This window comes from Crocodylus porosus, unplaced genomic scaffold (genome assembly GCF_001723895.1).
Source record: "Crocodylus porosus isolate Cpor-Errol unplaced genomic scaffold, CroPor_comp1, whole genome shotgun sequence".
Lineage (NCBI taxonomy): Eukaryota > Metazoa > Chordata > Crocodylia > Crocodylidae > Crocodylus > Crocodylus porosus.
This window is the reverse complement of record NW_017728914.1, coordinates 7,095,331-7,107,584: the sequence shown is the minus strand read 5'-3', so window position 1 is coordinate 7,107,584 and position 12,254 is coordinate 7,095,331. Positions and strand designations below refer to the sequence as shown.

Genomic DNA, 12,254 nt, shown 5'->3' with positions numbered 1-12,254 from the left:
AAAAAAAAAAAACACTCTTAGCTCTTATGTTGGTCAAGTGCAGTGACAGCTGATCAAATCTGGTGAGGGGTTTCCGTGTCTTTTCACAACTACCTCAGTAATTCTGCATGCTTATGACAAGTATATTCAGAGCTGCAGTCTTCTTTGCTCTGACTAAAAAAACCCAAAACCTTCTAAACAGGAATTGTCAGTTCTTTAGATCAGACTCATTGTTTTCTCTATTGCCTTCAGGGCTTGACATTTACCAGAAACATCCTAATAAGAAGCCTAACTCTGGCCAGTAGCTAATAAGAAAGATGAGCATATTTACCAGTGAAATATCTGTTGAGAAGTAAGGTTTCTAACCCCACGCTGTGGGAAGTGGGAAGATGCTAGGACTTCTGGTAGGGGTCTTTCTCCTCAGAATCTGTTTTATCCGAACAGCAGTAATGTGCTGAACCATGTCAACTGCATTTTTAAAAGCTGCCCACAGGTTTTATGATAACACTACTAAAACTAAGTAGTCCCTTCAATTGTTTCCCAGTTCTTGAAAAAGACATAAAATATTGGTGTGAAGACTCAGGAAGACAGAGCTATGTGGAGTCGTTCTGAAAAATATCCTTGTAATGAAAAGAAGCAGAATTGTTTGTTTTTCATGGAAGCTTTGCTTTTAGAAGGACTGATTGTTTTTTGTTAGGGAAAACCACCTTTTATTTTCTACTTCAGCTGAGTGTTCTCCTCCTTGTTTTGCTCCTCTATTCTTCCCTTATTTATTTTATGTTAATACTTCTCAGCATTAGCCCCGTGTCTGGAGAGAAATTCTTGTCTGAGTCAGTAATTTTTTTTGTATCTAATCAAGGGGTCTTCTAGAATAGGGCTGGGCAATTATTTCGGCTGGAGAGCCACTTAAGTTTTGGTGAGTTGTGGAGGGCTGCAAACAGCCTTTCAGAAGATATCATTTTAACAGATTATAGGTTAAAAAAATCATATATTAAAATCAAACATCCACTCTCTATAACATGCTTTAATTTTATTTTTTAAAAATGTCCTGATTTATGTGTTTTTAGTTGTGTATATAGGGGGATAGCATAGGTACTCAAAACAAAGTTTTATTCTTGTATATTGTATGTGGGGAGGGAAGGGGGCTGTTTGTGTGGATAGGAAGGGGCATGGGAGGGGGGTGTGCACACTCAAGATCCCAGGAACTGGCAGGGGATTGGGGGGAGGGAGGAGCGGGCAACGGGGTGCATGCAGCAGATCTTGCCTGGGTAGTGCAGTGCAAGTGCAGTCCTCCTCCCACTCCCCCGTCCACAGTCTGAACTGTGGCTGCCCTGCCAGTGCTCCACATGAGTCTGAGCCCCACCTGGGGCAGCCTATGCTATGCTCCTGCCTGCATCTGCTCTGGCCCCTGGCTTGGCCAGTGTGCACAGCTTCCCAGTGGGGCTGCCTACTAGTGAGTGGCTGCTTATCGTGCTGGTTAGCCAGGTGAGGTGAAGGCTGGGGCCAGGACCAGTGGGCATGGGTGGGAAAGCAGTGCAAGCTGCCTCATGTGGCAATGAGCAGGGCTTGGACTCGTGTGGAGGTTCTGGGGCTGCACCCAATTAATAGGTGGGTGCCTGCCCGCAGGCTGGATCCAGTCAGCTGGCGGGCTCGATCTGGCCTGTGGACCGTACTTTGCCCATCCCTTGTTCATGAGAGTGTTTCCTACAGCAGGGGTTGTCAGCCAGGGGTATGCATACCCCTGGAGGTACTCTGGTGTGGTTGCGGGGTAGAGAAGCCACCAAAACTTCCAGTTTTGTAATTGGTACCTCTGGCCACAGGAGAACCCCTGCCTCCCCCGCACTCGTTGACCGGCTGCCGGGGGACTTCCCATTTCTTGACTGGCTGCTGGGGGTACACCGACCGAAAAAGGTTGAAAACGCCTGTCCTACAGTTTAAGGCAGGGAAGGGCAAAGTCCGGTCCAGATCCGGTTGGCTGTGCACTCCATTTGCAAGCTGTCCCTGCCCATTTGGTGGGGGCCAGTCTCCATGGAGACCTCAGCCACAGCTGTGCTGTGAAAGCTCAAGGCTGGGATTGCCATGAAGACCAGCCCCAGCCGCGCTGGCAGAGTATATGGCAGAGCAGGGCAAGGGGCCGCTCAGGAGCCTCTGGGATCCTATGATGGGGGCAGCTTGCTCCGGAGCCAGGGCAGAGCCACAATGTGTAGCTTGCATGTTGTGCCTGCCTTGCTTTGAATATCCGTTAACGCATTGCCTTGGTGCGGGCACCTGGTGGTGGGTGCGGTGAGGCTTTGTGCGACCATTGAAAGGGACCTCCATCACCCCAGAGAACTCCTGAACTCACCTGCCACGACTTTGAGTGTATCTTCAGTGGTGGGGTCTCCTGTTGAAGGTCCCTCAGGGTTGTTTGCTTCTTCTGATGGATATTTGTGGGGCTCCACCTTCCCTACGCCCTTTCCTTACACCAGTTTCTGATGGACCACCTGATCTTGATACAGCTGGCCCTCTGGTCTTGATGATCTGTGCTCTTTGCGCTCTCACCGGTATCGATTGTTATTTTCGTTTTTCCCAGCAGGGTATGGGTCTGCTGGGATTCACCCCTCTCGGTTACCTCTCCCGTTGTATGCTGGCTACTTGTCAAGTCTCGTGAGCATCCCCTGTGTTAGGATCTCAATCAGACCCCTTTGATGCAGACTTAACAACTAAATAGGAGAACAAAACAAAAACATAAGAAACAACAAAAGGACTACACACAGGCAAGTGGCAACGAAAGAGAAAAGACTTAAAAAAGAGGGTGGATAGAAAAGGAGAGATCAGGCTAAATAGTTCCTGCTCTCTTTCTGCCCTAGAGCCTGTGCCTGACTGCGTCCCCCAATGCTGCTCCACTTTCTGCCTCTGTTGAGCCTCTCTCCTCCACTCCAGACCTGTGGGAGCCTGGTGTGGAGAGCCTCTGTCATCTCCAGAGCTTCTATGGCTCTCCCCAGAACGAGGTCTTCCCCTAAACACTGGTGCTGCCTGTGACTAGCATGGGGGTGCACTGTATCCGTTGCCGCCTGAGATGCTTCTTTCCAAGTGGGATCTTTCTTTACACGCCGGCGCTGCCTGCCGCTAGCATGGAGAGTCTTCGCAGCCCCTGCTGCCTCTCCCCACTCTTCCAGCTTCTCTCCTGGTGCTCGCCTTTATCACGGCTGGCCGGAGATCACTCTTGACATCACCTGCCGCCTCCAGCTGTAGATAAGTGTGGCTAATGAACCGCGCGGGCTTCTCTCGTCACTCGTCCTGCGTCTGGAGTCCTGTAGCAAGTAAGTAACCCCTGATTTCGGGGTCTGCTGTCCCCGTCCCAGGTCCCCTTGTGGGTTTCTAGTTCCCCTGTGATTGTATCCCTGGGGCACATGTTCTAGACAGGGGTGCTCAGGCAGGGGATCATGGCTCTGCCCTGGCTCCTTGCAGCGGTGACAGCCTATTCTAGAGCAGTGACAGAGCTGTGATCCCCTGCCTGCATGCCCCTGTCCTGAGAGTGCAGGTTACAGATCATGCCTCTGCCCTGGCTCCAGAGCAAGCTGCCCCCATTGCAAGATCCCAGTGGCTCCAGAGCAGCCCCCTGCTCTGTTTTGCCATGCGCCCTGCCAGTGCGGCTAGGGCTGGCCTCCATGGCAACCCCAGCCCTGAGCTTTCACAGCACAGCGGTGGCTGAGGTCTCCATGGAGACTGGCCCTAGTCATGTGGGCAGAGGCAGTTGGTAAATGGAGTCTAACTGCCAGCTGGATTTGTCATTTTGCGCATCCTTGGTTTAAGGACTTCAACTATGTATTTCTTGGCGTGCATTTGCATTGCATCTGGAGATGGGATTGCAGCATGTGTGGACATGAGCTACTTCAGGTACCAGCTATCAGGCTTCAGTGTAGCTCAGTCATTCTTTACCAGGGTGCCATACTATTGCTGATGATACGCAAACGTGATTCATGGAAAAAAACGACGAGAGATTTCAAATAGGAATCTATAATATTAAAATCATTCTGACCTAATGTGGGCTTTATGAGTTCCTTGCAACAGAAGACTTACTTTCTTATTTTTCTGCAGTCAAAAAGATAAGTGAAAACTAAGAGCTGGCATTTAGCAAGGGATGCCTTGAGTCCAACGAAGTTGAGAACCACTGATCTCAATTCCTGGTACACTTGAAGTACCAGTTAATGTGGAACTGTGCAGCAGACTTCAGCATGTGCTCTCCTCATACCCCAAGTGCTCCCTTAGCCAGACAGCCTGCCCTCAAGTTGGTGCCACTGTATCTTTGCTGCTGTTAATACTCAAACTGTAGGTTGCTTTAAGGTAGCTGCAGTATGGCTCTGGGCTGTGATCCCATCTTTGATTGCAGTATAGACAGACCTTTAATTTCTTTGAACAAATTAATTTGAACTCATTGGCAGTAATATGTTTGTAATTCTTGGCATTTAATTATGTGTTTTCAACAGTGTTATCTTTAGGAATGCCCCTGGGAGGGTGTACATCGGGGCAGACAATTATTTTGGGCGGAGGGCTTCTTACTGAGTTTTGGCAAGCCATCATGGGCCACATGACTGGCAGCCAGAGGCAGATTAATATTAATTTTCTAAATTTTTTAGGGGCCCCGCGGGCCAGGTAGAATGTCCTGGTGGGCCACATTTTGCCCACCCCTGGTGTACATAGTGCACAAGGGAAGGAGCTGGGTATAGCTGGTTTACATTTTCAGATGGTTCTCAAGTCTTTTATGCTTCAGCATTACTACTGGAGTGAAGTAATGGGTGGTGACAGCCTCTATGTTTAGAAATGGTGATAAATAACAAACAATCAACCTAGTCCTGGGATAAACATGCTGCTTTTGAGGTAGCGTGAAATTTGCTTCAGTTCTGCCAGCAGCTGTGTTGGTAGATGGATAGGATGGAATTCTTTCCCCTGAGGCTGTTTAAAGCAACCAGTATTGTACAATGATCTTCTTATAATTGATATTTCAGAAGTGCAGTACAGATAATAGCTTGGAGGATAAATTTTTGCTGCATTTGTATTCTTTATAAACAAATCATAGTAGTTTCTTCAGGCTTTAGTGTGTCAAGAAAGTTTCAAAGTTTCTTTGACTATCCTCTCTAGTGAGGATATTACTTTTTTTTTTTTCCTTCTCTTGAGCACTTGGGACATACCCGTAGTGGGTTCACTTAATATGTTCACAGTCAAAATGTATCTTTATTGATATCCGTGTTATTTGCTATAAGTAGAATGGGAATACCACTTAAGGTACTCGTATTGTAATGTGGACCTGTTGATTGTGTTAGGTCTAATTGAGGAAGATGGTATCTTGACATGAGGAAGAGTTGCACAGTCTGGTTTTGTGCTTGCCCTGGCTGAATTTAATTAAAATACTAAATTCTAGGCACACTGTAACTTGTATTTTTTGGCAGGGGGTGGTAGCCATTTCCTGCTATGGGCCAGCATTGGCCTGCCATAGGCTGCAAATCCCCACCAATTCCCTACCCCACTACTTCCCTCCTCCAGTGCAAGCTGCCTGTGCTTATCCTCAGGGCAGATAGCCCCTCTGCATTGAGAGTGAGCACAGGCACAAGAGAACAGTGGGTACTGCTGCAGAAGGGGCAGGTAGCTTGGGGTAGCTGCACATCGCCTGATACCCAGCATTGGGTCAGATCTTCATGGATTGGATCCTAGCTCTTCAGGGGCCAGCTCTGGTTGTCAAGCCATAGATTGCTGATCCGTGTCTAAACACTGTTGCATCTTCCTGCAGCTCTACATAGAGAAGTTCTCTTCTACATATGGATCTTCTTTCTTTGCTACAGTGGTGTCAAGGACTGCTTTCAGCACTGTTCCCCCCCATCCTCTTTTATAAACAACAAAAAGTGGAGGGCAGGGGGCAGCTCATAATGGTGAGACAGAGTGAGGGGTAGCTGAGTTTTAGCCTCAGAAAAGATGCACTGCTTCCTGCAGGTATCCATAATTTGGTCAGAAAAATGCTACAGTTTGGAACATGCCTAATCTTTCCCAGGTTTTACACATGCAAGTCCTGCAACCAGTGCATTGCTCCTGGTGGAATGGAGCAAAAGACTTTATATCTTTGGCATCCTAGCTGCTTGATTAAATCGCTTAGATTTTCTGGACTGAAGCCCTCTTGTGGGCTTTACTCTTCAGTGGCTGAACCAAATTCCCGTAGGAATATTTGAGTTCGTGCTTTTAGGAGAAAAAAAGTTAGATTTTTGGTGAGGATTGTTTAATTTTCTATGCTTTTGATGGGGACATGTATTTGTGTAGATCTTCAACTGAGGGTTTTTTTGATTAAGTGGAGGATGTGCAGGAACATGCTGAGTGTATTTCTTTTCCTCTCTGACACCCATTTATATGTTTTGGCCTTTACCAGCTCATTGTGCCCCTTTGTTACACCTAGCACCCATAATGATAACAACTATGCCAGGACACAAAGTCAGCCCTTTGGTTCAGCTTTCACCGAGTCAGTGAATCCTTTGTGGCTGAGAGATTCAGAGCCACCTAGCAAATTAAGATAACCGGGTCCTATTCATGGGAACTGTGTGTTCAAGTATTCTGGACATCTTTGAAACTAATGGCCAGAACCATTTTCTTTGGTTAATCCTTGCAAAACAGTTGCAAAGAACTACCAGCTGAGAAACTTGCTTGCCTGTATTGTAAGTGGAAGTAAAGTATATTTTACTTTCTCAATTAAAATAATTACTCAAAGTACTAAAGTAAAAGGAATCATACTACATCAGTGGTGCTCAACCCTCTGGCCTTTGAGGGAGCTTCAGCTCATGGAGCCATGTTGCCTGGCCTGTGGGTTTCTCCAGCTGGTCTAGGAATTTGGTGGCAAGGGAGCTGTGGCAGTGTTAATTGCTGCTCCCCTGCTACGAAATTTTTGGATTTATGAGGAGCCCTGCAGGCTGGGTGACATGGCCTCATGTATTAGATTAGCTCAATGGTGGGAATCATACTGCAACTGGATCTGGACACATGGAGCTGGTGCATGTGCACCCCCTGGATTGACCGCTACTGCCACTGCCAGTGGCATTGGCAGGCGGTTGCTGCTTGCCACCCTGTTCGCTCCCGCTGCCAGTGCTACTGGTGGCGTCTGTGGGTGGTTGCCACCCCATCACTGCTGACACTGGCTCAGCCATCTGTGGGCGGTCCCCACTCGGCCCGCTCTCACTGCCAGTATCACCACAGCTGCCTGCAGGCGGTCACCGCTCACTGCTGCCACATCCCTGCCGCTAGCAGGCAGTTGCTGTGCCCCCCCAGCCTTGGGAGACGAGACGCATTCATGCAACATTCTGTTGTGCTGTTTTTTGGCACTTTTGATGTACAGTTCCAATTCGCTATTGGTAAGGACTTGCACTAAATGACAGAGATAAGAATACAACTTTTAATGATTTTATAACTTGGACAGACATGTCATTTCTGTTTTATGTCCTAAATTAGAAGTAGTCCACAATAAGACTTGTGTGTTATGTCACCTAATTCTGATCACTGGGACAGTTACTTCCATCTTAGTCCTGACTAGTCAATTTTCTTTGTGTCTCTTGCATAGACATTTCATTTGAGTCTCTGTCACTTTTAGAAATTCTTTTAAAGTCATTGAATACCTGAGTTGAAAACAAACTGCGGTGGCTTGGTTATATTTTTCTGTGAAGCTTAACATAGGGTAATATTTAATATTGCTGTATATGGATTGGTATATAGAAATAGCCAGTCCTATGAATTTTCAAGAGGCTTTCTTATGTGAAAAGCCTGTTGAGAGATATCGCTATTGTTTTTCCTTAACAGAGTTTGGCAGAGTTAGAAGTACTATGTAACCACCTCTATGAGGGAACTGATGTAGCACAGCGGATGCAAGCTGAGAAGGTGCTCTTGGAACTCATTGACAGCCCCGAATGTCTCAGCCAGTGCCAACTTTTACTAGAACGAGGAACAGTAAGTACCTGGGAGACATGTACAACCTGAGAATGTAAACATGCATTTTTATTGGCTGGGAGAGCCTCACATAGCAGGCACAAATAATATTAGTGTAAATGTAATAAAATTGAGAAGCTTGTCTCTCTTATAGTACATTCAGCTTTTCCCCCATAAAATAAAATGTTAACAAAAATGCGCATGAAAATTGGTATTTAAAAGTGAGTGATAGGGGAGTGATAATGCTTATTGTCAAATGCCCCAAAACAGTGGGAAGGAAAAATAACTGGGGGGAGTGGGTATCTAGTGACTATGGGTCTAATACCTTCAAAAATCTAGGAACTTCAAACTTAAGGAGCCCTATGTATCTGTAGCTCAGTTTTGGACCACAATATGGGATCCTTAAGTATTTTTATGGTTTTAGACCCCCTCCCCCCCATGTTCGTTTGACTTCTACTTTTAATGAGCAAATAGTAAAAATGGTGTGAAAAGTTGTAAACTACAGTTTCATATTACTAGTTAAATATTAACATCTTTTAGCAGTATGTAACTTATTTTGTAGTAGTTACTTTCACATTTTTAGTCATATTTTGTCAAATAAAAAGGTGATGGGGACACAGCCTTGATTGAAGTCATGCTCAGTCCTTTATTGTCACTGTGTTTCAGAACCATGGTGATTTCAGGTGATCGTGCAGGACACATCCATTGTCTGGCAATCATTAACATATCATATGTCTTTGCATAATATGCCTGTGTTTTCCTGATTTGTTTTTTCTGCCAAAAACAACACTGTAGCTATTATGCACTCTAGAGTAAGACTGAAGAAGTATCTGAACTGAAACAAAAGCTATAATTCTTCTTTTGATTATCTATATTGTTTTCTTAAGAAATTAACAGCAATACAGTGACATTTTCTAACCAAAATTTCTGCTTCTGTTACTTTTGAGAAAATATCAAACACCAGTTATTTAATCTGCCTGCAAATAATGTCTTTATTCTTGCATTTCTCTGCCTGTGTTGTCCATGCTATGAGAATTGTTATCATCATCATCTCACATGGTGTCATTGTAAATGAGATTTTCTTCTGCTCTGCCCATTTTGCTTGAGATTCCACTAAGCCTGAAATTCTTCTTGACAATTTCAGAAGAAGCCAAGTACCATGGCATAAGGATCCACTGGCAGACCTCTGCAAATGACACTTTGTTCAGATTCTCAGTTGGTGTTTACTTTCAGTCATTCGCTGAAATCCATTTGAGATAGCAAGGCAAAATGGTGTCTTGAATAGTTTGTTGATTTGAAATCTTCAAGGTTGCAGTGTACTGGCAATCCCGTTCGAAATGACGTCTAGGTTGGTGCATGCTGCCTGCAGCCAACTCTTAACTTATTAGTTAAGTGCCCCTGGAAGCTGCCTAGTACAGGTCACACATGTGCTTCAGGAAATTTCCTGCATGTCTTGACAACTTGCTTCTAATCCATTTGACAGTGAGCTGTTTGGTCATCCAGCCTTTTTCTGGAATTTGCACTGTTATTCTGGCTGGGACCTTTTCCTTAGGTAAAGTTTTTCTTTTGAAGAGTGCATATAACAGAAACTCATGTCCATTGGAGGTAATTCCCCAAGATGACTAAATCTTTGTTGTTTTACACCTATTGTACATGCAGCTCTAGTTCTTCCTTCTACTGAATTAATAGTGCTTTTCCAGGATGCCAGAACACTTAGGTGTTTGGTCTGCTGAATACCTGAGCCAGTAGCTATTGCTAATCTTTTTAGAGAGGATATGTCTCTGAAATCTGATACGTCTTTTTTTTTTTTTCATATTCCTGAGACAGTCATTTTCCAATGGATTACAAGGTGGTTTTGCTTTTTGCACTGTAAGCTGCTTTGAATGGCTGGTGCATAATATTTTAGCTGCAAGAAATTTTTTGGGCTTTTTTCTAGAGCATATCTAGAGAAACAGTATACCCCAAGTTTCACTTATCTAGTATGTATTTCAGAATTTCAGATTCTATTTTATGAGAGTTGTACTTCAGTTCTCTGAAGATGCATTTTGCCTATTTTGTTTTTCTCCTCTTGTTTCTGTTTGCACTGATGTTGAACATTTTCCCCTTCAGGTTCATGCCCTGCTACTTGTATTCCATATATTAACTTTTAGTTTGAGTCTAGCAGTATAGGGTCTGTACTGCCCCAATCTTGTATGGTTTTACAGACAAAACAATGCAGAACAGAACTATGGTACTGCATGACATGGGTTTCCTATGTAGGTGTGGTTCATTCTTTTAGGAGGAATATCTTTTGAATTGATTTATGTCGACATTTGCATGTGGCCAATACACAGGTAACATATTCTTCAAAATTTTGAGGCAAATTCAGGAGTGTCAGTAGGACATGAGCACAGCAATTACACAAGTAAATATGGTATTTGGGTAATCCCTTGGAAAGATCTGTTATATCCCTTATGTTACTGCATGCTTAAGGAGTTGTTTATTTTCTTTATTACTGATATGATACATCTCACTGATATGATAGCTTATTACCCTCATCTGCAGATATCCTTGAATAAAAAAAAAGTAGATATTTAAAAAGACCCAAATAAAAACCTTTGAATCCAGAATTCCCTAGGCTTAAATCATGGCTATCACAGTCATGTTTTAGTGAGGAAAAACGGAATGATTTAAAGCCAAAGATGATTAAAACATAATAATGTTAAGTTTTTAGTATATCAAATGTATAGTCAAAATTGACAGACAGGCAGTATTGTGTCTAGCCATCTTTCTTCCAGTTGTCATGGTACTTTTTTAATAAAATGGTCTGGTGTGGGTTTTTTTTATGTAGACATCCTACGCTCAGCTTCTAGCGGCAACATGCCTCTCTAAACTTGTGAGCAGATCGACTCCTTTACCCGTTGAACAAAGGATTGACATCAGTAAGTAGCTCTTGTTCTTGCTATTTAAAAGAGAATAGGAAAAAAATAATTTATATTTTAAAACTGAATATCAGCGTAGTTACTATTTGACAAATATTTCACTCACCCTCTACTTCTATCAGTTTATCTGCATTTTAAATTGCATTTAGAGTGAGAAATTTATTTTTAAAGATGACTGTGAAATTCTGCATTTATTCTCTTCTGTTAACTGCCAAATAACATTTTCCCAATGGAAAAAATTGCTGGACTGAAAACTTAAAAAAAAAAAAAAAAAAAATGACCAGAACAGTAAGTTTCTGCTGGAATTTGAAAACTTAATTAATTCCTTTCTGCATTTTATGAGATGAAAGGCAGAGGACTTGGTTAAGGGAAAAAGCACAGGGCCCATTTTTTTGCTATGCTTTGTTCCTGTGTTGGAGCTTATATAGTGGGACTTGTGCTGTGCCTGGTTAGATCATTATTTGATGGAATGGGCTGACTAGGGATGGAAGGGAATGTTGCATTCTTTAGGCATGTAGCATGTTCCAGTGCATGTGGGAGCATTTTACTAAGCATCTAGTTTCCCTTCAATTTAACACACACAATAATAATAGTTCTGTCATTACATATGGAGGTAGGTAAGCTTAGTTAATGCTTGTAAAATGGCTTGGACGATAAAAAAAAACAAACAACTTCAGACAGTATCAGTGAACTCATCTTTTACTATGTTACTACATTTTTCCTTCTAATTAGGGTTTGACAATAGTAATAAGCAAGTTAGAGGAGAGATCACTTCTGTGGGCGTGTCTACATGTGCTATTAATGCTATAAAGGCTTACAGTGCAGTAAAATACTGTGAAGTAGCCTTTCCTGGGAACATGTTTACGCATGCTCCCTGTTGACAGCAAATCTGCTACCAATGGGAGCACCGTGGGACAGGGCTGCTTCTACCTTGCTCTGACTCTCTGCAACAGCTTGGGGGAGCTTCAGACTCCCCTGGGGTGCTAGCTTGAGCACTGGCAGGGAGCACAGGGCTGGCTCCTTGCCCTGTAGACAATGGGAGGGATCCTGATGCACATGGGGTGGAAGAGCTCTCCCAGCCCTGTGCACATGGGAACAAGCCCCTTTCCTAGCAGAGCTTCCCTGTGCAGCTGGGGGTTGACCTGGAGCTGTTCTGCTTCTGGGGCAGCTCCTAGCCAGCCCCCAGCTGGGTGGGGATTTTCCTGAGTGGCCAGGGGCTGCTTACTGATTTCAGTGTAAGTGTGTTTTTCCCTTGGGTAAAAAATAAACTTTTATGTAATAAATTAAATGTCTTTTATTTGCCTAGGAAATTCCTCTCTACTGTGATAGGAGTTTCTGTATCTGAGAAGTTTATTGTCGTAGGTAATATGTCTGGACAGAACTAAAAAAACCCCTAAATAGACACTAAAAATCAGACTT

The 12,254-nt window shown here is 43.8% G+C and overlaps 1 protein-coding gene across 1 annotated transcript in view; it reads left to right on the top strand.

Moving 5' to 3' along the window:
* Positions 1-12,254, top strand: part of RANBP17 (RAN binding protein 17) — a 282,087-nt gene that overhangs the window by 886 nt on the left and 268,947 nt on the right. Inside the window, exons 2-3 of the mRNA XM_019534844.1 lie at positions 7,789-7,935; positions 10,745-10,835. Coding sequence (XP_019390389.1) covers positions 7,852-7,935; positions 10,745-10,835 — 175 coding nt within the window. The 5' untranslated portion in view covers positions 7,789-7,851. The remainder of the gene's footprint in view (positions 1-7,788; positions 7,936-10,744; positions 10,836-12,254) is intronic.